Source organism: Diadema antillarum, unplaced genomic scaffold (assembly GCF_040938485.1).
Source record: "Diadema antillarum isolate AM-2024a unplaced genomic scaffold, OU_Dant_1.0 seq00000877_RagTag, whole genome shotgun sequence".
In the NCBI taxonomy this organism is placed as follows: domain Eukaryota; kingdom Metazoa; phylum Echinodermata; class Echinoidea; order Diadematoida; family Diadematidae; genus Diadema; species Diadema antillarum.
The window spans coordinates 56,207-81,473 of NW_027271741.1; the positions used below are offsets into that span (position 1 = coordinate 56,207).

The following is a 25,267-nucleotide window of genomic DNA, read 5'->3' on the forward strand; positions in this document are numbered from 1 at the left end:
TTTTTTAGCGACATATTGTTCGCATTTGGCCGGATAAGAAGAGCTTCACGTGTTTTTAAATCTGTGGAATCAGGACATCAGGCACAGAAACATATGGCAAGCAAAAATATTTGCATGCTTTTATTTTCGCGCTAGTTTCTGGTTGCGCGGAAAGCGTGTACATTTCGAACCACAAAATTTTCACTTTAACAGTACATGTGTATTCAGTTAATACAGATGTTTGGACGATTAGATTGCCTATGGACATTTCAGATAAGATTGTGTACAGTATAATGGTAAAGTTGGGATGAAAGATCTCTTCACATAAATATTTTGCCAGGTGCTACACGTATAAGGGTCACTTGTACTGAAATTTTTCTCCTTTGATTTCTAGTAATTATCGATGTTTTGAAGTGTATTCAAAGTTATATCCGTTTTGTTTCCAATAAGCATGCTTCATATTACAGACAACACCTTCAAAAATTCTTTGCTGTTTGGACTGTTGATGAAGTTCATATTTTTTGAACATGTTTTATTTTTTTTACAGTAAATACACTTCATATGTAGTCATGCACATCTTCAAATTTCTTTTGCAGCTGTTGGTTTATGTGACCCTCTATTTGACGTATATGTGTAACCTTGGGGGTGTGAATACACTGTACTAGTAGATACACATACCTGCCTTCAGAGTACTCAAGGGCATTTTTACCCCCTCAAACCTTTATGCAGTTTGGACTGTTATTGAAGTTATCTCTGTCTCAATTAAGTAAAACCTTGCCAAAAGTGCAGATGGCATGTACAATGTTGTAATTTACATGGTATTGCCTCAAAAGCATTTGTGATATTCTAGCTTTATTTTTCACTTACAAATATTCAAGCAATATTCAGAATCCTGTTTGTGTAACATGATATAGTGTAGTTTATTGCCAGTGTGAAAACTTGATGGCAAATTATTTGCATAGATCTGCTTGACACAGTGTAGCTCTGCAATTGTTCAAACTAGCTGGTACATGCCTTTGCCTTTTACATGAGCTGCACCAGACGAATATATACACGGTGTATATATATATATATATATATATATATATATATATTTTTTTTTTTTTTTTTTTTTTATGTTCACTGTACATCACTGTCGTAGTCGAGACAGACTGTTCCTACTCGCATTCCTACTCACAAGATCGCCGACAGTTGTACCTTAATTGCATAAGGGTCTTACATGTGACTTAGCTGGAGACTGAGACCAAGGCCACCACCAAAAAATTAATCAACAAAAATAAATGAATGAATAAATACATAGATGAGTAAATCAATTAATGAATAAAATAGTATAAACCACATTTGACTATGCTGCTAAAGAGTAAGAAAAACTGCTTATACAGCTCTTACTTTTGGTAACATACTATACATATTTTTGTTATGTGTACTGGTATGATACATTGCCATGAAGATTGATGGATACCTTGAAACTTTACTACAATGTAGTTCTTTCAACACCTACATGTAATAAATATATGGATACACGTGTATGTATATACATTTATAAAGGAAAACAACTCGTCGATTGTGCTCCTTTCTCTGTTATTAATAATAATAATGAAAAAGAATGTACTGGTATTTTACTAAATAATGATAAAGGTATGTGTAATGATGTATCAAAGGTTCTTTGCCTAGTTTCATATGTAGGCCTACTAATGTAGTGAGAATAGATACAATGGCCTCCCATAGTACCAGTCCTTGGGATCAGCAGTTTTCTTTTGCTACGTCAAAATGTTGTTTTCACCGAGAAAAAACAAACAAAACAAAAAACAATAACAGAGTGGATAATGTAAGCGGAATTTCGATATACGGGTAATGTAACTGTGTTCACGGAAGTGAACGGTATAACTAGTAGTTATAGTATACTGGTAATTGAGTGTATGCCTAGGATGCTTTGAATTGAGAGAGGGTGGACTGAATGATTGGTGGCATTATTTTCAGTGGGAATTCAATTGGATTTTCACCGTGGAGAAAGAAACTGAGAATCAGACAGCACTTCCAGTCGAAGAAATCATCAGGATTGACAAAAACAAACCAAATAAACATACAATGTATTATGAATTACAAGATCAAGGGAAGACAAACAATCGAAGAAAGAGAGAGAGAGAGAAAGAGAGAGAGAGAGGCCAAGAAAGAGGCAGTAGGCTACTTGTACATAATGCCCAACCACAGACACAAGTACAGTATATCACAGCTAGTAGACGCTTATAACTGACCATGTCAGTTACGCTGGGGTCGCTCATAACACACAAACAAGGGCATCCAGAAAACGTCAATTTCTATATGTGGGACAGTACGATATTTTCGCGATTTCGTGCAGAGTAAAGGCATGATATCCCGATATCCCTATGATTTCAGCTGGCTGTTGACCCATCTAATCATCACGCACGTCACACCTTGTAGGTATCATCTTACATAATCTTCCGTTTACATGTTACTATATACGTTCGTTGGTGCCCTACGATGAAAAAGAAGACTTGTGGGAGAATTTTAGACGAGTACGAGAACCCATAATTTCCGGTGCCGTACATCGGTAATGAATACAATGTAATTGCCATGCTCGAAGTTGATGGTCTTTCATGTCGTTCGTGGAAAATTTGAACAGTATTGCATTCAGGTTCTAACCGTAACCTGTCAAATCAAAAAAAAAAAAAAAAAATCATGTGAAAACGTAATTCACTGATCATCTTCTGCGGGGTCAACTCGTGGTCACGCGTGCGAGAACTTGGATATTCTAGACGGGGTTTTCGGCTTGCCAACTGACTGGCAATGCGCAAATAACAACCCTTGTACGCACATATTGTCGGGAATCGTCTCATTTCATAATTATGCCGACCGAGGGGAATGGCGCATGGACTCGCACGCGGTACACGCCTGATAACACACACGTACTGTACATGTACCATGTAAGCACTGCGCGGGAACCAGGGAGGTTGGGATGGGATCATGCGGGAACCAAGCACTGGCGGCACGGGGCCGTGCGAAATCGCACCCCAAAGCCGCACGGGTCCGTGCGGCAGAGCTGCACGGGTCCGTGCGCCACACTCGCACGGGCCCGTGCGAGGGAGTATGGATCCGCACGCGGGCGTACAGATTCGCACGCAGGCGTGCGGATCTGCACGGGGGCGTGCAGATCCGCACGGAGGTGCACGACTACGCACGGGCGCGTACAGGGGCGCACGGAGCCATACGCTCCCGTGCGAGATCGCACGAACCTGCACGCAGCCGCACGAAGCAGCCCCGTGCGCACTGCGTGCGGGAGTAACATAACATAATGGTCTGACTGTATTATACGGGCGGTATACAGGCCTGTACATTTTTGTAGATTTGTCTGCTCGACCAGAACAGTCCTTCCAACTCTTTGCAACAAAGCCTGCATTGTATCCTTTTGTCGTAATTACTGCAAACAGACCATCCCTCAGAAGGATATTCCTGGGTTTCCCATCGTCCTAGAGTACCCATTCTTTTTTAACAGAAACTAGTAACAGGCCAGCCGGCATGTTTTCATTCGTGCCAGACATGACCATTTCAGTGTCATCCCTGTGTTTACAAACCTGAAGAACTTAACACTTTTTATTCTTGTCTGAACTTGATGAGGCACGTGGCAAGATCTACAAGCGACCTCGTCTTTTCATTCCTGTATACAACTTGTCTCTCCTATTTATGCAACTCCTATTTCCCATAAAGGTGTAATGATGACACTCTTACAAGAATCACAATTTGTTTATGCAGCTGGTTTTTGTTCCCCTTTCAGACATATCTACCGACAAGAAAGGAAATAGAAAGGAGCCTCTCATCTCTAATTGAGCATGTTCATACCCCTTTTGTATAAAATGTTCAACACCAATAGTTCTGAAGTTGAATATTGCAGGCTGTCAATCACGCATCATGATATTATTTCATGTTGCAGCAAACAAAAGACGGCTGTAACATAATTAATTAGTATCGAGGGCAGAGTGGGTTCTCCGTGAACACTCTATCCAAAACATTTGTAAACTGCTGTATCAATCAAATCATCTTTGGGATTGAGCAACTGCAGCTACATGTACATAAAGTGTTTGCAGAAATAAAATACTATAACGTTACTTGACTGATTGTTCAAAATATTTGAGAACATTTTCTGTATGTTCATCTGTCCATATGCTATAAGTATCACCTGTCTAATCTTGTCCCTGAAATTACTTTGTTTCCATGTTTGTGACAACAATGACTAGTCAGAGAAGGGCGTGACACATTTGTTATCAAGTATACCTTTACAAGAGAAAAGCCTACTTTATTATTGATTAACCAACCCACCCCACCCCCCAAAAAAAAGCCTTTTTCATAGCTTTACAGAAAAGAACAGTTTTGATCTGACTGAATGAAATTTCCTCTCACACAGTATTTGTACATCAAAAACAAAATCTTGCAACTGCTGCACATTTCTATTGCTTCCCCACTGTTAAATGTCAATGTCATCCTCTTTAGGCAACTGAATTAAAGTCCACACTATTTTACTTCACCGTATCAACTTTCATACTTAAAGATCAAAGTCAGATTCTGTTCGGTTCCCTGGAATAACTAAACCTCATGCAAACATCTTTTTTACTCTCTCTTACTACCTGCAGTTTGTCAAATTTGCACTTCCTGAATTGGAGGTACCGGTACCCTGGATAAACCCATACACATCATCTTGCCAATCAGCCGATGGCTACTTTTGGCACCACATCAAGGTCATTTCCAGGTCAAATACCAACTTGATCATTTGCCCCTGGTCAATGATTTCATATGGCCTGGACATACACATCGTATGGTCTACTGGAGATGGACGGTCAACTGATAGATTTGTTGATGATGGCCAGTAGGGAAGTAAACCAAACAGATTCCCCTTGGTCATGGACGATTTTCAACCTAGTCGTCTTCCTGTAGTCTTGATGCTATTTCCTGCACACCCTATAAGTAGTTCCAATTATCACTGTGACTGTCCTTTAAGCCGCGCTTCATGTTTCTATTAGTCATTAAATCGCCCGGTCCATGTGTCATATTGCCACAACACTACCCTTACCATTATTCACACAATTACATGTAGAGAGATGTGGGTAGTAATACTGTATCAGTATGGTCTTGCAGGCCAATCAATAACTTATCCTCCAACTTATGAGTACAGACCGAACCCAAGGTGAAACTCAGCAAATGATATGTAAATCAGGGTACCCACTGTATTCATGAAACACAGTACGAAACACTGATTTCCCACAATAATGCCTTGAAATCATTCAATGACATCCAACTGTATCAAAAAACAACTACTACTGCTACTAATTTGAGGGCACGTATTAGCTTTAGCCTATGCCATCTCCGGTTCCATAAACAGTTGCACTTCCAAACCTGTCTATCTAACATGTATTAAAAAAAAAATAATGTATCCACTGTACAAATAAAGTGCACAGCAGTTAATGCCAACTTCTCACAGTACTGATTCAAAATCACTCCATGACATTCAACTATATCAAAACTGCAGTTTGCGAACTTCCTTTGTTTTTTACAGAGAACAGGAAAAACAGGCCTTGCGAATGAGGCAACTAAATCTGAGAACATAAAACTTTGCCCACCGGAATGCGGTGGGTCCTGTACAATGGCTGGGGAGATTTCTGAGTCTCATTAGAAACAGGTTAAAATTCCCCAAGCTTGCTCTGCATCAAGCCGAGTTTTGAATCGATTAAATTGGGTCATGAGTGGATGTGCAAATTCAAGAGTAGATTATGAGTACAAGTATGTTACAATTATGACTCATTCCAAGCAGAGGAAGTTCACACCTTTTTCCTTCGTAAATCTCAGATATGTAACAGAAAAAAAAGAGATCTTAATTACATAAATGCCGTGGTATATTCCACATTCTCCAGCAATATCCCCCATTAAAAATAGTGTACCACATACATGAACACCCAATGTGGTCCTTTCAGCACATTTAATCTTCTCAAGTCCATGCTTTCTTACCCTCCCCCCCCCCAAAAAAAAAGGATCCATAATTATAAGAGACAATTGAATTACCCCAATCAAAATAACATGCATCAATATCATTCAATGACATTTGTGATCTTGTTTTTCTTTTTTAATGTTGTATAAAGTTCAAAAATTTTTCACAAAATGTCACTCTTTATGAAAAGTACACAGTTATAAGCAGTTTCAAATATTGATAAAATCATAATGCCCATACTTGTGGTTTCGATTTTGAACATTTTACAGAAAATGAAAATAATTTAAAATTGATACCATAATGTAAAAGAGATCAAGCTCTACAATGTGATACCAATAGCTCAATACTCCCCCCAAATTACGATAATACCCTTTGGTTCTCAGCCAAAGTTTCTTATGTACAATGTCTACGGCAGAAGGAGTTCGTTGTCGTCGAGGGTCAAGGTACTAGAAGACAATTTAATATTGACCTACCTCCGACTGTCTTCCCTTGGAGTCCTTCAGCTTACACTCCTGTCTCTTGGTCCTCTGTTTTCCCTTCACCACATCACGCAGGGCGATGGTGTAAGACCCAAGCAACCTGCCAGATAAGATCAAGAGCAAAATGCAAGGATAAATTATCACAAAGTGCAGCTCAAATTCAGAGCTAAAAATACACAAAAGGAGAGTATAATGCTTGGAAGATTAACGATGGCTTTATGCATGCAACATTTCGTCAGAGTTCTTCAAAAATTCCACGTCTTCTTGAAAAAAAAATTTTCAATACTATTCTGTATACACTAAATATTTTGTGAGGTTCTCATTTTTGTGAATTTCCAAAATTTTTTAATCTAAAAACACACAAAAATATAAACTCTGATCTAGACATAAGTGTGGCATGCGTGTATACATTTCTCTGTTCAGTACTGTACTACACAATCGAGAATTCAACCACTTATGAAATTGTCAAGAAGTCCTGATTCACGACTCACTAAACATATGGCGTACACAGTAGTTCATGACAATGACAACAAATCAAAAAAGTATACATTTGGTGTATAAGTATTTTCTTTGTGCAGTGACTACATGAATTCACATCCATACTACACTCAAAAGTTCTGTTTGGGAGCTGTCCAATTCAGCACTATGTGACCAAAACAGAAGTTATTGGCAGCATTTTAATTAAAATATCTAGGACAGATGTTTTGGTACGTGCCTCACAGTGAAAAACAGAGATTTCATTATTTGTGGGCAAAGCGTTGGGGGTGGGCAGCAATGACTGGCATGACGTTATAAGAAACAACAGAATGAGTACCTCAAGAAGCCTTGGCTCAGCTAGCTCTAAAAATTAAACTTTTCAAAGAAATTAATAGCATTCCTTTTCTTTATGTTATACTCATACTAAGGCTAGATGAAAAAAAAAAATCAATAAATCTATGTATCCACAATGTCAAAATGATAGACTGAAATATAGTTAAAATGTTTCCATTTGTTATTCTGAATTGTGTTGACAAATTTAGTTTTTGTGATTTGGTGAGCACTCTGAGCCTTATCATAGGAAGAGCCTATCAGACTGAATTGTATTATGACTGGTGTCCCCTTCAAGAACATCAGATTGAAGTCACTTGAGATGTTAATTCAGAAATGTATCTAGGTGTCATTAGTCTTGTTTCAAGCATTTGACAAAATATAACCCTACTCCAGGGTGAGTGAAACTCACAGCAAATCAAATGCCAACCTCATTTCTGGGAAAAGGTCAACATACATCTTGCATTTGATAGTGCATAAACATAAAATCTGATAAGAGTTCCTGATATGCTTGATATTACAGACCACTTGATAGATCCTTCAGTTCAACAACAACAAAGAAAACATAAACTTCTCAATGTCACGTCCTTCCCTTTCAACCAACCAGATCCTACTATAAAATTGAAAAAAACTTTTTAAAACATGACAGATTGATAGATGAAATACAAGTTCAGTGTAAAATGTCTAGTCATGGTACCATACTTGCATTTTAAGTACATCCAGACGAATGCCTTAAAGGGGGCCCCCACTGAGACAATACAGTTGTTAACAGAAGGGGACCCATAAATACAACATGGGCTGGCTGTGAGGGATCAGCCCCTACATTTTTGGCTGGTGGGGGGGGGGGGGGGGCACCAATTTGACACTTCAGGGGAGTGGAGAGGATACCTCGTCGGCTGTCTTTTTTGTGTGTGTGTGAGGAACAGATGACGGCAGGATGTGTTACAAATTAGGATTCACCCGGCCTTCGATTTGTGACACCTCACAAAACGGGGCAGCTCTGGAACTCGCCTCGCATCTAATAGCAAACCTGAGCACTCCCGCCATTTCCAGAGCTACAAATTGTACAGGTCTCTCTCGTACCACAGTACCACTTTGGCAGTTCGAAATCTGTGCACAAACATCTCTTTCTCATGCACAAACATTATTGATCCCCTAAAGCTGTCATATTTCTTTGTAAACCGCATTCTTCAAGGCACATATCAGTATTTTGCAAAATCAAGTTTAGTTTTAATTGTTTTTATTCTTATTCTAAAGGAGGAAGAGCAATGTAAACACAATCATAATCTCACAAACAAATACTTGTAAAGCTTAGGTTTGGTTTGCATCAATTATAAATGAGAGGTTTAGTTTTCAGTGGATTCACACTCCAATCAAATCCTATATTTTCTCACTAAAACCATGCGTCAGGAAATGCTGTGGACACTATAAAACCAGAAATGATGAAGCATTTGATCCTTCAGAGTCAGATGTGTAGAACTTCCTATATGACTATTAAAGGGCAAAAGCAAATTGGAACTGACTCTGGCCACAAGCAAAATTATCACCTGAACACAATAATTTGTTTCAAATTAAAACAGACTGGAGAAAATTCTGAACATTTGGCTTGTGAATTTCTAATTGCATCGACAGTCACTTCGTACAAATAGGAAGGAGTATCAACCATTCTTTCTCTCTTTTTATTTTTAGAAGTGGTAAGATATTAGGCAATGTTTTCAAGTCTAAAAATGAACCAATCGGTGTTATGAGATAAAATCAGACTATTTTCCACCTACTTATACCATATTTTCTGGAAGAAGTATCAAAATGGAGTACAATCAGAGAAAGGGCTAACAACCAGGGTTACTACCTTTAAGGCAGCGATGCCTGTAATGCAAGTTGAGGGGGCGTAGCGCAGAATGACGAGAAGTCTCAATGGTTGGTTTAACAAATAGATTATGCCGTTCATGTGGGAGTAGAGGAATGGAACTTTTAAAGGGGAACAATCACTGTTTAGTGCTCTTGAAATCCAAATGAATTATGAAAAAAAAATGTTCCTGAATCATTAATAGAAACAAAATGAGTAATTTGACAAATCCCAACTTCCATTTCAAAAAAATATATATATATATTACAAGTGGAAACACTGCGAAGGTACTTTTTTATCAAATCGTACATACATTTAAGTCATGGTCACAAGGAAAGGATTAAAATCAGGTGAAAAAAAAAAGGAGGAATGGGCAAATAAAAGGCTGCACTGTGGAATGCCACAAGAATCCACCTAACTTGATTTGAATGAGAAGATGAGTAAAACTGAGCAGAGAAAAGGTCGTAATTACTCACAATTGGACAAATAGTTTGTACATCAGAAGATTTAGCTTTTGACTTGAGTCCCCCCTACCCCCCCCCCCCCCCAAAAAAAAAAAGAGAAAAAAAATAGTGAGCATTTGTGGCATTCTTCGCAATGTACGCAAAGTTTTATTGACTTTTTAATATTTGAAAGATGTTGCAAACTGTCCCATTGTGAACTAGAATGGCCCACATTGCAACATACATTATTGTAAAATGCGCACATGTATGTTGAACCATGCACTGTTTGCACAAAAGCAATACATAAAAAACATGAATTTACATGTAACAAAGCAATGCAAAATTTGAAAGGCACCAAAAAGAGAAAAGAAAAGGAAAACAAAACAAAACTGTAGAATGACAAGAGCTGTACACCAGCCTTATGCATGTCAATTGTCGTGGAAACAAGCCTGCACAATAACAAATAGCAAATAGCTTGGAGGTTTTCTAGCTACATGTAGTCACCAAAAAAAAAAATATGACGATACTACAGCCATATGCACAGCCAAACATACAGATGGACTGACTTTGACAGAAACACAAAACAGACAGTGTGGTGGAATGCAAAAAGACACAAATGGACGATGCAAAACGAAATAACGAGAAAGAAACAAAACGCACAGTGCAGCTGAGAAAAGAGCAAATCACAGCCTAGCTTCCTGCTTCCTTCACGCTTCCTCCAGTACAGCGTTACCCATGGCAACACTGAAGCTCTCCCGACATTTTGCCCGAAGCGTGCCCCACCTGGCAACGACTCGGATATAATGTGATACCATTTCATAAAGGTCCTGTTTACCATTGGGAGCAGTGATTTAAAAAAAAAGAAATTTTTCAAGATATCACATTTGATGCATACGTGTACAGAGTAGGTTAGTTGTGTCACAAAACATCCTACCATAATAAGAATTTTGCAATAAAAGATAAGGAGATATCACTATATTTCTTAATATACTGTAACTGTAGACAGTTTAGTCTGGAAACATTTTTATCATAACCATTGTTCACATTTTGTATATCTAACAATGCTTAACAATGATTAAATGCTAATTCAAATTTTTACATTGGTTGTTTCTATCCCGAACAAACATTTTAGAACTATTTTGAAGCACTGATGCTGGGTTTTTTATATCACCTGCAAATGGTAAATTATGCCTTTAACATAAAGCTCATTTGCCAAACACACTCTTCTCTGACAATGACACTGAATTTTTAAAGATGAATAGGAGCAGTAATTCAGTCTGGCCAGATGGAAGCAGCAAACCACGGACTTGAATGAAGGATGAACTTGGCTCCTTTCCAAAGTTCTCCATTTTCAAAGTGCTCGAAGAAATCATGCATTATGTACTGATCATCAAGTAATATCAAGTAATGTGTACTCCAAAAGACAGTGTGGGTAAAGGAACCCAGAGATGTCTGCTCCCAGAAGACGTTAGGTAATCAATCTTTAACGTCCTTATATACTATATGTGCATTAATGTATTATATTTTCTGCCTTAATATCATTAATCCAATTCCGGATTACAGTTTGTAACTTCTTGAGATTATCTAATGGAAATGCTTGACTATTCATCGTTATGATATGATAGTGGTTACTTCCTTCACCATGATGTATTACATGCTGATAAAACATTTGTAGTTTGTTTTATATATTTTTGACGTTAAAAACTACCATATGGAGTGCTTCTGGAGCCACTAGGTAGAAATGAATAGAGATATTCAATGAATGCCAGCAACATCTAATTTTTCTGAAAAGAAAGATTTTGTTTCCATGTGCATGCAGATCCTGATCTACTGTAGTTCTATACTTGTTTATGAATTTCTTGTAAAAAAATGCATGGTACAGATATATTTTCATGATCTTCTTGATACTGATGAACATTTCATAGTTTGTGGGTTTCTTTTTCCCTCCACTGATCACAAGCTAGCTCCAATGCACATTGGCTGTACATTTGATTTTTTTTTTTTATGTTGTCTCAAGGACATACAAACACATATAGTGGATTAGTATTTAAGGGACTGAGGGATCTCATCCTTTAAGACGACCTTCAATAAACAAAGTTCCATCTACTCAGTGAACAAACATAAAACTGCCTCTCTGAAAGCTCTGTTTTGCATGACTCACTTTTCACCAACCACCTTAGACAATTAGAAGCCCAGTATCAGACACGAGTGTCCAATTGCACATAATGCACACACACACACAGTGTGCAATATTTGCATCAATGTATTGTAAGGTGGAGACTTAATCAGTTAATCTGCTTTTCAGACATGCAAGCATGATGAATATATTTGCATACAGATTTGATATTATCTTTGCTACAGTGAAGTTCCTTTTGAGTAAACTAGCATTCTAGTATGAATACTTTGTTTCAATAGAAGGGAAAGATTCTATTAGCTGGTGGGAATACGGTTGCAATTACAGATTGTGTAGATCCATAGGCCTATGTACATCTTTGTAGGTTGTACAGTTATATGTTCAATCTCTGTTCAGCTGGTCTTTCACCTTTAAAATAACAATAGAAATCCTGCCCACTATCAAATTTGATAGGTAATCTCCACTTTAGGAAATCCATTGTACATGGGCATATCCATCTAGACAGACAACACATGCAATATCTTATCTACTTTTTTTCTACTTAAAGGTAGGGAATCCCATTTGCACGCCTTAAATGAAGAGTTGTATAAATACAGTGGTATGTTGAAGAGAATATCATTTTAAAAACTCCCATAAAGTATTGAAAGTGGAAGGTAACATTTAGTACATTTTTTTGACGGTTAGATTTTGAATTGAATTGTTTTCGGGGCTCACTGTAAATTCCAGTACATTACTAGGCTACCTTTGCAGACCCATGTACTGCATGTGTGTCCATCATGTATATTTTGTGAAGAAAGTTCATCAACACTTATAAACATTTCTATATACATTCTTACCACACACTCTATATGTTATTACATCAGCTCTTGTACTTTTAGATTTGTGTTTATAGATCACAAATACAGAAGAATGCAACAAAAAGGCTTAAGTGTGGCTGACACACAGAACTACTGAGTAGTTGAGTTTTGTGCATTATTCAAATTTTAGATAACTGTTGACTTTCAAATTTCTAAGCAGTGGCCTAAGCAAGTCCCCTGAGGTTCATATTTAATGTTTTGCTGCATTTTGGGAGGTCTGTAAAAGGTATCCCCTACCTTTAAAGACTAACTTTAAATAGGCCTACTTCAAAAACTGGTCTTGATCAAGTTTACAGGTATCATTAGTTCACATATAGGCTTAATCTTATACTGGCATCTATCTCAAATGCAATGGGTATAATACAACAATGAACTAAAAAGCATCAAAACATACTGCATTTCAGATATCCTGCCATTCTCTGTCATGCACAATCTTGCCTAAATGCAGTTAAAAACTTCTAGAGCCAGTAGATTATATGAATATAGTGCACTAATGCAAAGTGCACATTGAGCATATTACATTTGCCTTTAAGTACTCAACATGAACCAAAACTGGGTGTGTTTGTGTACATCCAGTGGAAGTGTGTGCATTACTGAGTGTGTGTGGGTGAACACCGCCTACATAATAATTATACAGTGTGCCTAGCACACGCAAGGCCAGCTTGCTTTCATACATGTAGTAAATACTTAGTTTTCCCGTTTTTCTCTATTTAAAAAAAAAAACAACAACAACAACTTTTAGCATGTTTTACTGGTGGTTATTTTTGATGTTGGAGAATCATTTCAATATCACTACATCAAGGTGGAAATTCATGCACATTTTGGGCAAAAAAAAAAATATCTAGGGCAAAATAAAACACACACATTTTTGTTTTATGCAGTACTATTTCATGTTTTGATTATGAGGAAACAAAATCAAACAAAATTCATTGTACCAGGCCGAATGCAAAAAATTACTCACACAAAAATGTCAGCTTCTACAGTACTACCCTTACATGGCATAGGTGAAGGGCCATTGCTTAAAGGACAAGTTCACCTTCATAGACATGTGGGTTGAGTGAATGCAGCAATATTAGTAGAACACATCAGTGAGAGTTTGAGCAAAATCGGACAATCCGTTCCAGAGTTATGAATTTTTGAAGTTTCTGCTCAGTCACGGCTGGATGAAAAGACTACTATAGCTTGTGATGTCACATGAGTACAACGATATAAAGAAAGAATAAAGAAAATTCAACATATTTCCATTTTTCTCGAATAACAAAAGAACACTCGACTTCTCTCTTTCAGAAGGCAGGGGGAATAATATTACCCTTAACATACGTCAGTAGCAAGTCGAAGAACTGTGCACTTTATTCAAAAAGTAAAGTTTTGTGAAATTCTCTTTTTATTTTCCTTATATAGTTGTACGCATGTGACATCATACACTCTAGCAGTCTTCTCTTCCAGCAGTGACTGCGCAGATACTTAAAATATTCGTAACTTTTGAACGGATTGTCCAATTTTCCTCAAACTTTCACTGATGTGTTATACTAATATTGCTGCATTCTCTCAATCCTTATGTATATAAAGGTGGACTTGTCCTTTAAGAGTATAACTTTGTCAGAAATGCCTCCTAACATTTGTGTACAATGCCTGTTAATAAGTGCTAAACTATTGGCAATTTACATTTTGTAGTATTTTCTAATAACAGAACAGAGAAACAACACATATCATGACATACAATATCATGGCTTTTCCAGACTACCTACAAGATTTAGACGGCAATTTTGCAAATCCAGGGGAAAATGGAAAAGCAAGATCATTGCCTCGATAAAAAGCAATATCCCCCAATAATGAATTCCAAACAACAAAATGCTGTAGGCTACTCGATAACATGGTTGGCTTGTCACAATAAAGAAAACACAATTTGTGCCAGTTAACTGTGAAGAGAGACAGAATAGAAAGAAAGAGCAGGCTCAGCAGGTGAAGGGGGGGGGGGGGGGGGGAGAGCAGATGGAGGAAGAGAGATGAAAATCACCTCACCAGCTCCACACCGAGACTCTACGCGAAAAGTTTCACGTCCACTTTCGGAACCTCTGACTTTTAAAGGACAAGTTCACCTTCATAAACATAAGGATTGAGAAAATGCAACAATATTAGTAGAACACATCAGTGAAAGTTTGAGGAAAATTGCACAATCGATGCAAAAGTTATGAACTTTTTAAATTTTTGTGTTGCAACCGCTGGATGAGGAGACTACTACAGCTTGTGAGTCATATGCGTACAACAGTATAAAGAAAATGTAAAAGAAAATTCAACATATTTTCACTTTTTTGGCATAATAAAAGTGCACTTGACTTGCCTCTTTCTAAAGGCAGGGGGAATAATATTTTTTTTTTGTATTTCTGGATTTTATTGATCAGATCGAAGAACATCGTGCTTTTTCACAGGGTACATGACAAATACATTTTTGAAGTCACAAAACAAAAGTTTGATAGCATTCAATGATAGTAAAACTACCAGGCGTCTGATCCTTTTTTGGACTATAGTCTCTAATACACGTTAACACCAATAGTTCTAGAATCATATACACAGAAAACGAGGGGGAAAAAAAAAAAAATAGGCTTCAATGGAAACACCAAATATTACCAAAGACCAGACAAAACAAAACCAAATGCGTAAGAACACACACTACAATCTTAAAAAAACAAAAAAACAAAAAAACAAAACAAAAAACAAAACAAAGGTACTATTCACCTAGCTCATTTATGCACTCTCCGTAACTTCCTTTGTACGATAACATTATTAGACACCCAGCCCTGAGCTGAAGATGCGAAGTCTCCTGTCCTTTCTCCCGGCATGGGGGGGGGGGGGGGGGGGGGGGTATTCGACGCAGCAAATCTTTGAGGTGATAATGCAGGACAGAACAATTGTTTCATGAACATAAAATACTGTGAATGCCATGACAAGAGAGAGAGATAGATAGAGAGAGAGAGAGAGAGGGAGGGAATTAGAAAAAGGAGTATAAACCGCGGTGAGGAAGAAAGGACCATCAGAGCAAGGGAAAAGAAGAAGAGAGTGGGAAGGGCATTTGACTTTCTATAAAGATATTATTTGTTCTATTTTCCTCCACTTTGCTCCATGCAAATCAAATTTATTTTTGCTTTTAGCTATTTCTTCTTCAATCAAACTATATTTTTTTACATATTGCACAAAATGTTGCCTTTGAGGACATAAACTTTGATATTTACAACTTAAAATAAATTGTTTACCCAATAATAGTATGAAATTGTATGAAAAAACAAAATCGTTCCTCGGATGTATAACAGGGTCATTCCATGGGGTTGGGCCTGCTCTAGATTTTCATGTTGTGCAGGGAATAAAAGTCATATTCTGAAAATTTTATCAAACAATTGCTTGTGGTTTGTGGTTATTCTTGGAGAGAGATGTGTGAAGAATTATTTGATGAATAAAAAACAAGCCTGTGTACAAATTTATTTTGTCTGTGACTGTTTCATTGTTGATGTCTCATGGTTTTTTTGTGGTACCAGTTGTGACAAAAATATATGCCATTTTCATGGCAATGTAATACAGAAATACACAACCTGTCAGCATTATGCCTATCATAATTAAGAGAGGCAAGGTGACTTCTACAAAGAATATAAGGCACATAAACACGTGTCACAAAATAAGAACACCAGAGCATCTTGAAGCAACCTCATACCGATGTTACAAACGAAGTCCGCGGCGATTTTTGTTGTAACATCGGTATTGCATGGTTTTACATACACTTATAATCATAATATGATCAGAAACTTGATTTCTATAATTAGACTCATATTTTAGGAGTATTATTGTCCAAAAATTAGCATCAAAAAGCTCCAAATAAAAGAGAAAACACAGAACATATTACCGTACTTCCGTCCGAAGTCCGGCCTCTTCGTGTAACATCGGATAAGAAAGTCGCGCTCGCGACAAAAAGAAGAGCTACTAACTTCAGCAATCGTATTTACGTCACTGGCAGTACTTCCCCAACGGCGGGAAGACCACTTACAGCCCGTTCACACCTACCTGGACGGCGCAAGACCCGTTTTTCTGCTGTAGTCCGTGTTACATCGGTACGTGAATTTCGATGTTTCCGATCGGGAATTTCAATGTTTCCGATGTCAATCAGTAAGCTTGTACGCTATTTTACGAAGTAAATAACTTTTGTCACATTTTGTAAACTGTATTGGAGGAAAAAAACGATATTAAAACCACTAAACTGGCCAAATATACGGTGGATGATGATGCTGTTAACACGCTGTAGTCCCACATACTGAGATATTTGTTACTTGTTCATGTTCGTAATTGTGATCGCTAAATTTCCCCTTTTATGCCCGTCTCTGCAAAAGGAGCATGTGTTCCTCTCTTAGAAAACCGTACAAAAGTATGTCCGGTGTATCTTTAAGGCAATATAACATTATTTTACCTCCCGATTCTTGTGAATTTTGGACCTTACTTATGTCATTCGTATCTACCAAGTAGATGTGCTGAACGTTAGTACGGTACTATGAAGTTGGAATACGTAGACGTCCAGTCTGCGTCTGAGCTAAAGAAAGAGTTTGCCCAAGTTTGTTGTTGATATTTTGGGAATTAAGAGCTGTTAGATTCTTTCTCTTGAACAGATTTACAATGTCACTGTTTTCCTTTCAAGATTTCACTGACCTGTTAATAGTGTTAGATGGCTTTACGGTGCTCTGATGAAGCAGTACATGGGTTCACTGTTTCCATTCCACGTTCACCCACTGTAAAGTCTCAAAGCTAAAATGCCAGTTTTGTATTCATTTTGGGTAGGTAATTGGTAGGAAATAGTTCCATGTGTACCGCAATCAAAATTGGCATAATATTGGTCTATCCTATAATCCTAAAAAGAGGGCAAAAATTTTGAATTTGATGGGGATTGAGTACAGTAAAAAAAAAAGGGGGGCCTAGTATTTTGTTTGAGGTCTATTTGGAATAGGACCGTAACCGTAAACCTAACCCTATCCCTAACCCTAGCCATGACACTGGGGGCAGCGCCCTGCCCTTGGCCTTGCTAGCTTACATAGATGTGAAAAAAAAAAATTAGCGTAGAATATGAAAATGATTTTTTACATGCTATATTATTATTAATATTATTAACATTACTGCTGTACATCATTTTAAGCGTAACCCATATTTTTTTCTTTTTTTTTTTTTGGTGGATAGTACACATGGAACTGTAGCCAACTGGTATGACAAGAGGTAGAAAGGTAAGCAAAATTGTCCAAATTATTTAATTCCATTCATATACACAGATACATCAACAGGAATATAAAGAGTACACAGACACAAATTTTCTGTTAATTCTTTCATTTTATTTCTCTTCACACCTTTTGTCCAGTTTGTCGATGAATCTGCCATGGATCCTCCTCTGCCGCCGCTACGTGATTAAACTACGTGAAAGAGTGAAAAGGGCTCAGCCACAGCACTCCACAAACAGAGAGAGGAAGCTGACAAAGCAACACCAAAGAAGAGCGAACATAACAAACTAGACAAAAAGAAAACTGCACGGAGGGAAAATGGACATTGTAGAAAAGAGCAGAAATTAACTTCAAACAAAGAACATGGAGAAGACAAGAAAACTTGTATGATTTCTCTTTATTAGTTTTCATAGTTGAGTTGACAGTTGATGAAGTTGTTAGAGTATATAAGGTCAAATTGTGTAAGGCTTGACATCATTCTTCTTATTATTATTAAGTCTACCTTCTTTCATACCAGAGTTACAAAGAATTGAAGTCTGTGTAACATAGGTGTTGTTCCAAAGGTATACAGCAGGTATAATTCCAAAGAACTGTTACATTAGTGTTATTCATGGAAACATACAGGCTGTACATAAAGTCTATGTGTGTAGGTTTTAACATCTGACACCACAACAAAGGAAATCAGTTGATATGTCGTAATGTACCTATGTTACGAAGACATACTGTCCGTGTAACATAGGTAGTATACTGTGGACAAGGTTGTAGTACGAAAACCCCTGATGATAACAATAAAATCATGTTTTCACTTGAATGTCCATACAACTCACTTGCCTCGACTGTAGTTTTTTAAAGAATATTGTTATTGTGTCACTCTTGAGGAAAAAGTTAAACCTTTGGTTAAAATTGTAAATGGTTTGTAGAAAAAACATGTTAATAAAAGTGTCTTGCAGTTGATATCAGAATGGACAATCTTACTAATAATGATCTCGTGTGCCTGTCAGATAACATGTTGATGTGTTATGGTGGAAAAAAACTGGGATATGTTCATTGTTATCATTTCAGAACACAAAATTATTGAGGATGTCACAAAATGAAGTCCATGTAACGTAGGTATTTGTCATACCTGTTTACCCATGCTGACTGAAAGTGTGCAAAGTAATAGACAGATTTCTAGTGGAATAAGTTGAAGAATGGGAGTAACAAATCAGGGGGAAAAAGAAAATTTCAATTTACCCAACTTGAATTTTCAACTTGTATGTCACAATTTCAGTCCCAACCCCATGGAATTACCCAACACCATATAACACCTTTTGACATGAAAACAATTGCAAGGAATCAATTTTCCTTTTTTCCTCTTTAAACAATGATTCCCAGAATACTGACACCTTCCGACAATCAAAAAACAAATGTTCTATTGTCTCCGGTTCACTTTTACAAAAGGAACATCTTGAGTCGTCTTTTCTTCCTATTCTTAACGGGGATCAAATTATTCAATATCTTATATTGCGTTATTCTTAATTTTGTATCAATTGTCAAACGGGCAGGTAATTTGAAAAGAGATTGAACATCTTCAAATCCAATGTCATACATAATGTCAAAACGATCAAAAACACTAGATTTTCCAGGGTTATTCAAATGCAGATATATATTACATAAATGCTTTGTTGTTACGTTATGTAATTCCAACCATCTACCCTTAACCCAAATTAAAGGAATAATACTGAGGGGTTTAATAAAGGGGTGATAATTTTGACGAAGAAAAAAAAGCTTCCATTCACTTGGCATCTTCTTGAAGCAATCAAGAAGAGTGAAATACTGAGTAAACTGTAAACCTTTACCCTTACAATCCTTCCAACGCAGAGGTCGCCCGTATTCATCTAACATATCAGTTACCTTCAAAAAACCTTTCTCTACTATATGTGTATTAAACATAGATTTCCCGTGAAACAAAATGTATTTATTATTCCAGAATAATATTACCCATAACATTTGTCGGTAACGAGTCAGGGGAATGTGTACTTTTTTCAAAAGATGGAATTTTGTGAAATTCTCTTTATATTTTCTTTATATTGTTGTACGCATGTGACATCTAAGTTATTCATACACTGCAGTAGTCTTCTCATCCAGCGGGTACTGCACAAAAACTTCAAAAATTCATAACTTTTGAACGGATTGTCTGATTTTCCTCAAACTTTCAATGATGTGTTCTACTACTGTATACGCTATATATTTCACGGGGGTTTTATTTTCGCGAATTTCGCGAGTCGGGAGCTATTCGCGAAATTAACAACACGCGAAAATATTACCTTCCAAAATGAATCCCTTGCCTTGATGATACGAACATTTCAGTACTAGTATACCATGTCACGGCTTACAGATCTAGAACAGACCATACTGGCTAAGCTTCTTTACGCACGTCCACGTCTACTTACGAATACTGTAGAGAGCCAATCCATTATCGCATGGGAACCACTCGTCAGAAATCTAGCGCGATGGACTTAACCACTTCAAAAATGTTGAATTCTAACTTACTAGTTCACAGTTTGGTCAGTTTTTTTCATGCAGTGTATAACTAGTATCATTATTATTTGCTAGTAAATTGAAAATTCACACTTTCTTTGCCACTTCATATTTTCTCTGGTCCCCCAATCGCGAATTTAACCACTCGCGAAAATGTGTGACAGCAGCAATTCGCGAAAATTTATGTACGCGAAAATTATAGCGTATACAGTAATATTGCTACATTCTCTCAAACCTTATGTTTATGAAGGTGAACTTGTCCTTTAAGAATATTATTTATGCTCTACAAACTCTACTAGTGTATCCATGCATAACTGCCCGTAAGAACAAATTGCATGTTTTACACCATTTGTATAAAAACTCACATTATAGCACAGTTGTCATTTTTAATCATTCTATGTAACAGTATTGGACAGACGATGTTTTATGACACACAATGAACTTGGCACAATTATTAAATGTGACCCGCTACAACAAAAGGATCCTAAAGTCGCTGACGGCTGAGCCGAAAAAATCGAGTTTGAGGTCACATCATCAAAATTGGTCAAAACAATCGGATTTCTGTTTTTGGCATAATTTTGCAGTCTGTTTTGTCTATCATCTGCCAAAATTTTGAAGCTGAATGATCAAACAAAAGGAAAGAAATTAGCATTTTTCTGGGCCATGATTTTCTAAATTTCAATGTAACAGAAACGTGTCCGAAGATTTGGATTTAGCGCCGCAACTAGACTCCGCCCCAAGCAACGAGGGAGTGATCTTATTGGTCAGTGCGTGGCATCCTGATTACTGATTGGTCATGCGTAGACCACTGGCGCCAAGCTTGAATGAACATTGCGGAGGTCGCTAGCATCATACCTTCTATTTTCAAGCGGTGAAAACTGTCTTGCCTCCCCTTGATCATGTTAGCGTCGGAAGGAAAACTTTCAAGGCGTTTTTCTCGAAACTCTGATTTCCTCAACCACTTGACATGCGCTAATAAAATCATCGATATCTCCGCAACCGAGTACTTTTATGAGTCATGTTATATATGAAATTAAAGTAGAAGAGGAAGGGAATAACGTCATGTCATTTTCAGAAAATTGTCCTCCCCCGACTTTCGGATCCTTTCGTTGTAGTGGGTCACAAATGTCTGTCAACACCATTTGGGTAGTAAAGTTGTTTTAAAATTCATCCTGTTTCCTGTACATTCATATTCTATGCAGCCTTTGTCAAACAAACAAAAAAGAAAAGAAAGTTGCCCTTTTCTTACCAAAAAGCTTGCCGGATGCATGCCTTACCTAGCAACAACTAATTAACACTAAGCGAATTCCTGTCCAATAGATTAAAGGGAGTAGGTGATTAGAAAAGCTTATTTTATACTTGGTTGTAGGAACAAAAACATCCATGAATTGTAATACATTATGACAGAAATGGTCTGTTTACTTCTGCAGGGTGGAGTGGGATCAATTCACATAGTGATACCACCCCAAACTATTATTAAACACACCTTGTATCTGTTTTACATCAAGAGATGCCTATAAACCATGTAAATGTGGCTCACTGATCCTCTTCCTCAATTTTCTTTTCTCACTCTCTCTCTTTCTTTTTTATGCTGGTCTGTGCATTATACCGCTTCACGAAATTCCCACCACTTCCAATGGAATCATTGTGGAAAATGAAAAGATGTATGAAAGGAAATATGCACATACCAGTATATCTATTTACTTCATAAAGAAAGGAAAGGGGCAGGTATACCTGAGAACATTCAAATAATGTGTAACCTTTTATCCCGAAAACCTTTATGAAGTCGTCAAACATGGATTTTAAGCGATTTGTAAATCTCTAAATCTCCAAACTCTTTGTCTTGCATCATATCTCAACACAAAAAGCTCACTTTCCTGACCAAAATGATTTGTATAGTAGTAGCCCCGTGTATCCTCCGACAGGTTTTCAACTGGTTTTGAGTGCCTCTTATTATTTGCGACCAGAATTCTACAGAGACGCTGACATGTTACTTTAAATCCCTCATTCTACAGAAATATGTCATCTAAGCATACACCAGGCCTGGCATACACACCCTAATTTCCTCAATGACATTGGTAATAACAATGACATATAGCAGTAACATAACTATGAGCTTGCCACACATGTTCATACGACCTTCCTCTTTCATCTAACAAAAGGGTAACAGGAAAACAGCCCCAATGTCAGTAGCTGACATATTAAAGTCTGCATACCAGTCTGTTGCCAGAACTACAACCCACTTGGAATGTTTTAAAATACACATCGGCTCTGCTTTCAGATGCAAATGAAGCCCCTGTAACAATATAAACCGAAGCAATATAAAGCATTTCCTGATGTAACTTGTAGATTACTGATTTGTAATTTGTGTTTGAATACATATCTGAACCGCACGAGACAGTATACTGTATCATCATCTATGAAACCACCGACATACCTGAGCGGTCTACCTGAATAGTGTGTGTGGGTCTGATATCACTTATTCTCGATCAACTGGTGCAAGCAAGGCTGTACAAAGTCCCACAATTTCATTACTGTCATTTAAAATATTTACTTCTTCCATCTTTTAAAAGCAGAATGAGAACATAACTGCTCACTATATACCTTCCAAAGTTATCAATAGCTTTATATTTCAATATTTGTCTATTCTTACCTTTACATTGTATAACTCTTCAACTTCCCCATCATCACAGCCTCCCCCCCCCCCCCCAAAAAAAAAAAAAAAAAAAGAAAGACCTCTCTGGGCTCAGTTATTTCTAATTCCTTTTGATTCTCTGGAGTTTATGTCTTTTGATAACTTCTTTCAAATGCTGTTTCTACATCAGCAAAACAAGGGTGAGGCTTGTACAACCCTTTGCCTTGCACTTCCCAAACTAATACCCGTTTCTGACACCCCCGCACCCACACTTGGCTACAACTCGCCCACCAGCTCCCCATGGCGATGCACGATAAGCACTGGGGAGGGATGGAAGTGAGTCAATCAGGAGATCTGTGGGGAAGGGTTGCCATGGTTACTGTTGACAGTCAATGAACCCAAACACAAGTGTGTTTAGGAGGGAAATTGCACATGTCTAATTCTGGCGGGTTTGTTAGTGCATGTGGCTTTGACATAGGGACATGGATCAGTTACAGATGCTGCAGTCCAGTTTAAAGGTTGTTTACCCCTTATACAAGGCCATGCAATTCTGCAAAGCATTTACATATTTCAAGATAGTATGAGGTGTGAAGATATGGCAAAATTCTCTTCTGAAGTATTATCTTGCCATACATTGTATATACAAACTTGCCCATTTAATATGCAGAAGTCATGATCTGAATCACTTGAAAATAAAATCAAGTAGATTTGAAATAACATTTAGATCTGTCTAATCACACACACACATACACATATACACACACAGGGATGAGAGATACCGTACATTTTGTGACTACGCAAAAGTGATGTTCTACTTTCAAGGAACATAAAGAGCTTTAGAAACAAAATTCATATAAAAAAACCTACCTGCCTACCAATTGAGACTTGAGGATTCAACAAAAGCCATTCATTGTGAGAAAATCAGCCCATCATTCTGCAGCAGGCATTTTATTCTCACGCATACTAGACCCTAGAACATGCTTTCTGAATCCAACACATTATGATGTCATCATTGATCAGTTGTCAGAGGGTAACCCCAGGACAGAAAGTGTAATCAGACACTGACTTTATTTTCCTAAGACTTGTTCAGTTTTGCTCACTATTGCTCAATTTCTTTATATCTTTATTTTTGTTTGATCTCACATTCTGCTTCATACATTCATGACAACATTCCCTCTAGCTCAAATTTCCATCAGTTTAATGACTTGGATCAGCTACAGCTGTATGATAAGACTTTCATTACATTACATGCATCTCACTAGGTCTGGTTCTCTTCTCCAATGGAAACTGTGAGTTTATAAAACATACTATGTATGCACTGGGAAAAATCCATTTATTAAAGATATATATTGAAAATGGCTGCCACTGTATTTGCCATCAAAATGGGCAAATCTGTATCAAAATAGGCTTAACATTATACAAGGACTGCAATCAGGTATTCATTACTTAATCTGAGTACTTGCAACAGAAGAGATCTGAGGGAATATAATCTCTCTATCAAACCAAAACACAGGAAGATACAAGAGTATGATTTTACTTTTGTTTATACTATTTTTCTTTAATGAGGTTGTGGAGGCGTTTGATATCATTCACCGTGAGTGCGGTATTCATTTTCATTGAGTAAATAAAAACTGGTCCTTCCAAGGATGATAATCACTGATTCCATAACAGACTCAAAGAGCAATTTACAGTGTATGCCCCTACCAGACTGCCTATTGTGAAGAGGCAGTCAGCTTTTAACAGCAGAGTCAAGCATGACACTTCTATAGGTCTTTCAATATGAATGGTACTGTGTGCAATATCCAATAGCCCTGCTCATCACACAGATATGTGCATGTATTACATACTTGTACATTACATACACACCTTTCCTAACATTAGGTTGATTACAAAAATGTGCTCTATAAATTGTATTCAAGGATTCTCGACTGAATTGAATGTTGTCCTTGGTATGTTGTCCTTGTGTCTGAGATTCAAAGTAAAGATTGTTATACAGCTTTTGTACCATGTATACAAATCACACACACACACACACACACACACACACATGTAATTACTGTACATCCCCAAATGTATACACAAATCCTACAAAGCTACAACCTCTTGTGACAGAATTTGATATTATAATGCCTTTGCCTGCGTGTTTGTTTGTTTGTTTGCTATTTTAGAACAAAGAATTACCTCTAAATTCCTAAGATGTTTGGAAGGTCAACAAAGAATGATTTTTTTCTTGTTGTTAATGGTTTAATGTTGACTGTATCTTTTTGTAGATATACACAGAATGTTGCTGACATAAAAATACTGTATACGCCGTTATTTTCGCGAATTT

At 37.2% G+C, this 25,267-nt stretch overlaps 2 protein-coding genes across 2 annotated transcripts in view; both read right to left on the reverse strand.

Moving 5' to 3' along the window:
• The window catches only part of LOC139740754 (uncharacterized), a 58,125-nt gene extending 51,569 nt beyond the window's left edge, over positions 1-6,556 (reverse strand). The window contains exon 1 of the mRNA XM_071651329.1: positions 6,448-6,556. The gene's annotated coding sequence lies outside the window, so the exon portion shown is untranslated. The remainder of the gene's footprint in view (positions 1-6,447) is intronic.
• LOC139740747 (uncharacterized) overlaps positions 1-25,267 on the reverse strand; it is a 53,078-nt gene that overhangs the window by 10,609 nt on the left and 17,202 nt on the right. The window contains exon 4 of the mRNA XM_071651322.1: positions 6,448-6,553. Coding sequence (XP_071507423.1) covers positions 6,448-6,553 — 106 coding nt within the window. The remainder of the gene's footprint in view (positions 1-6,447; positions 6,554-25,267) is intronic.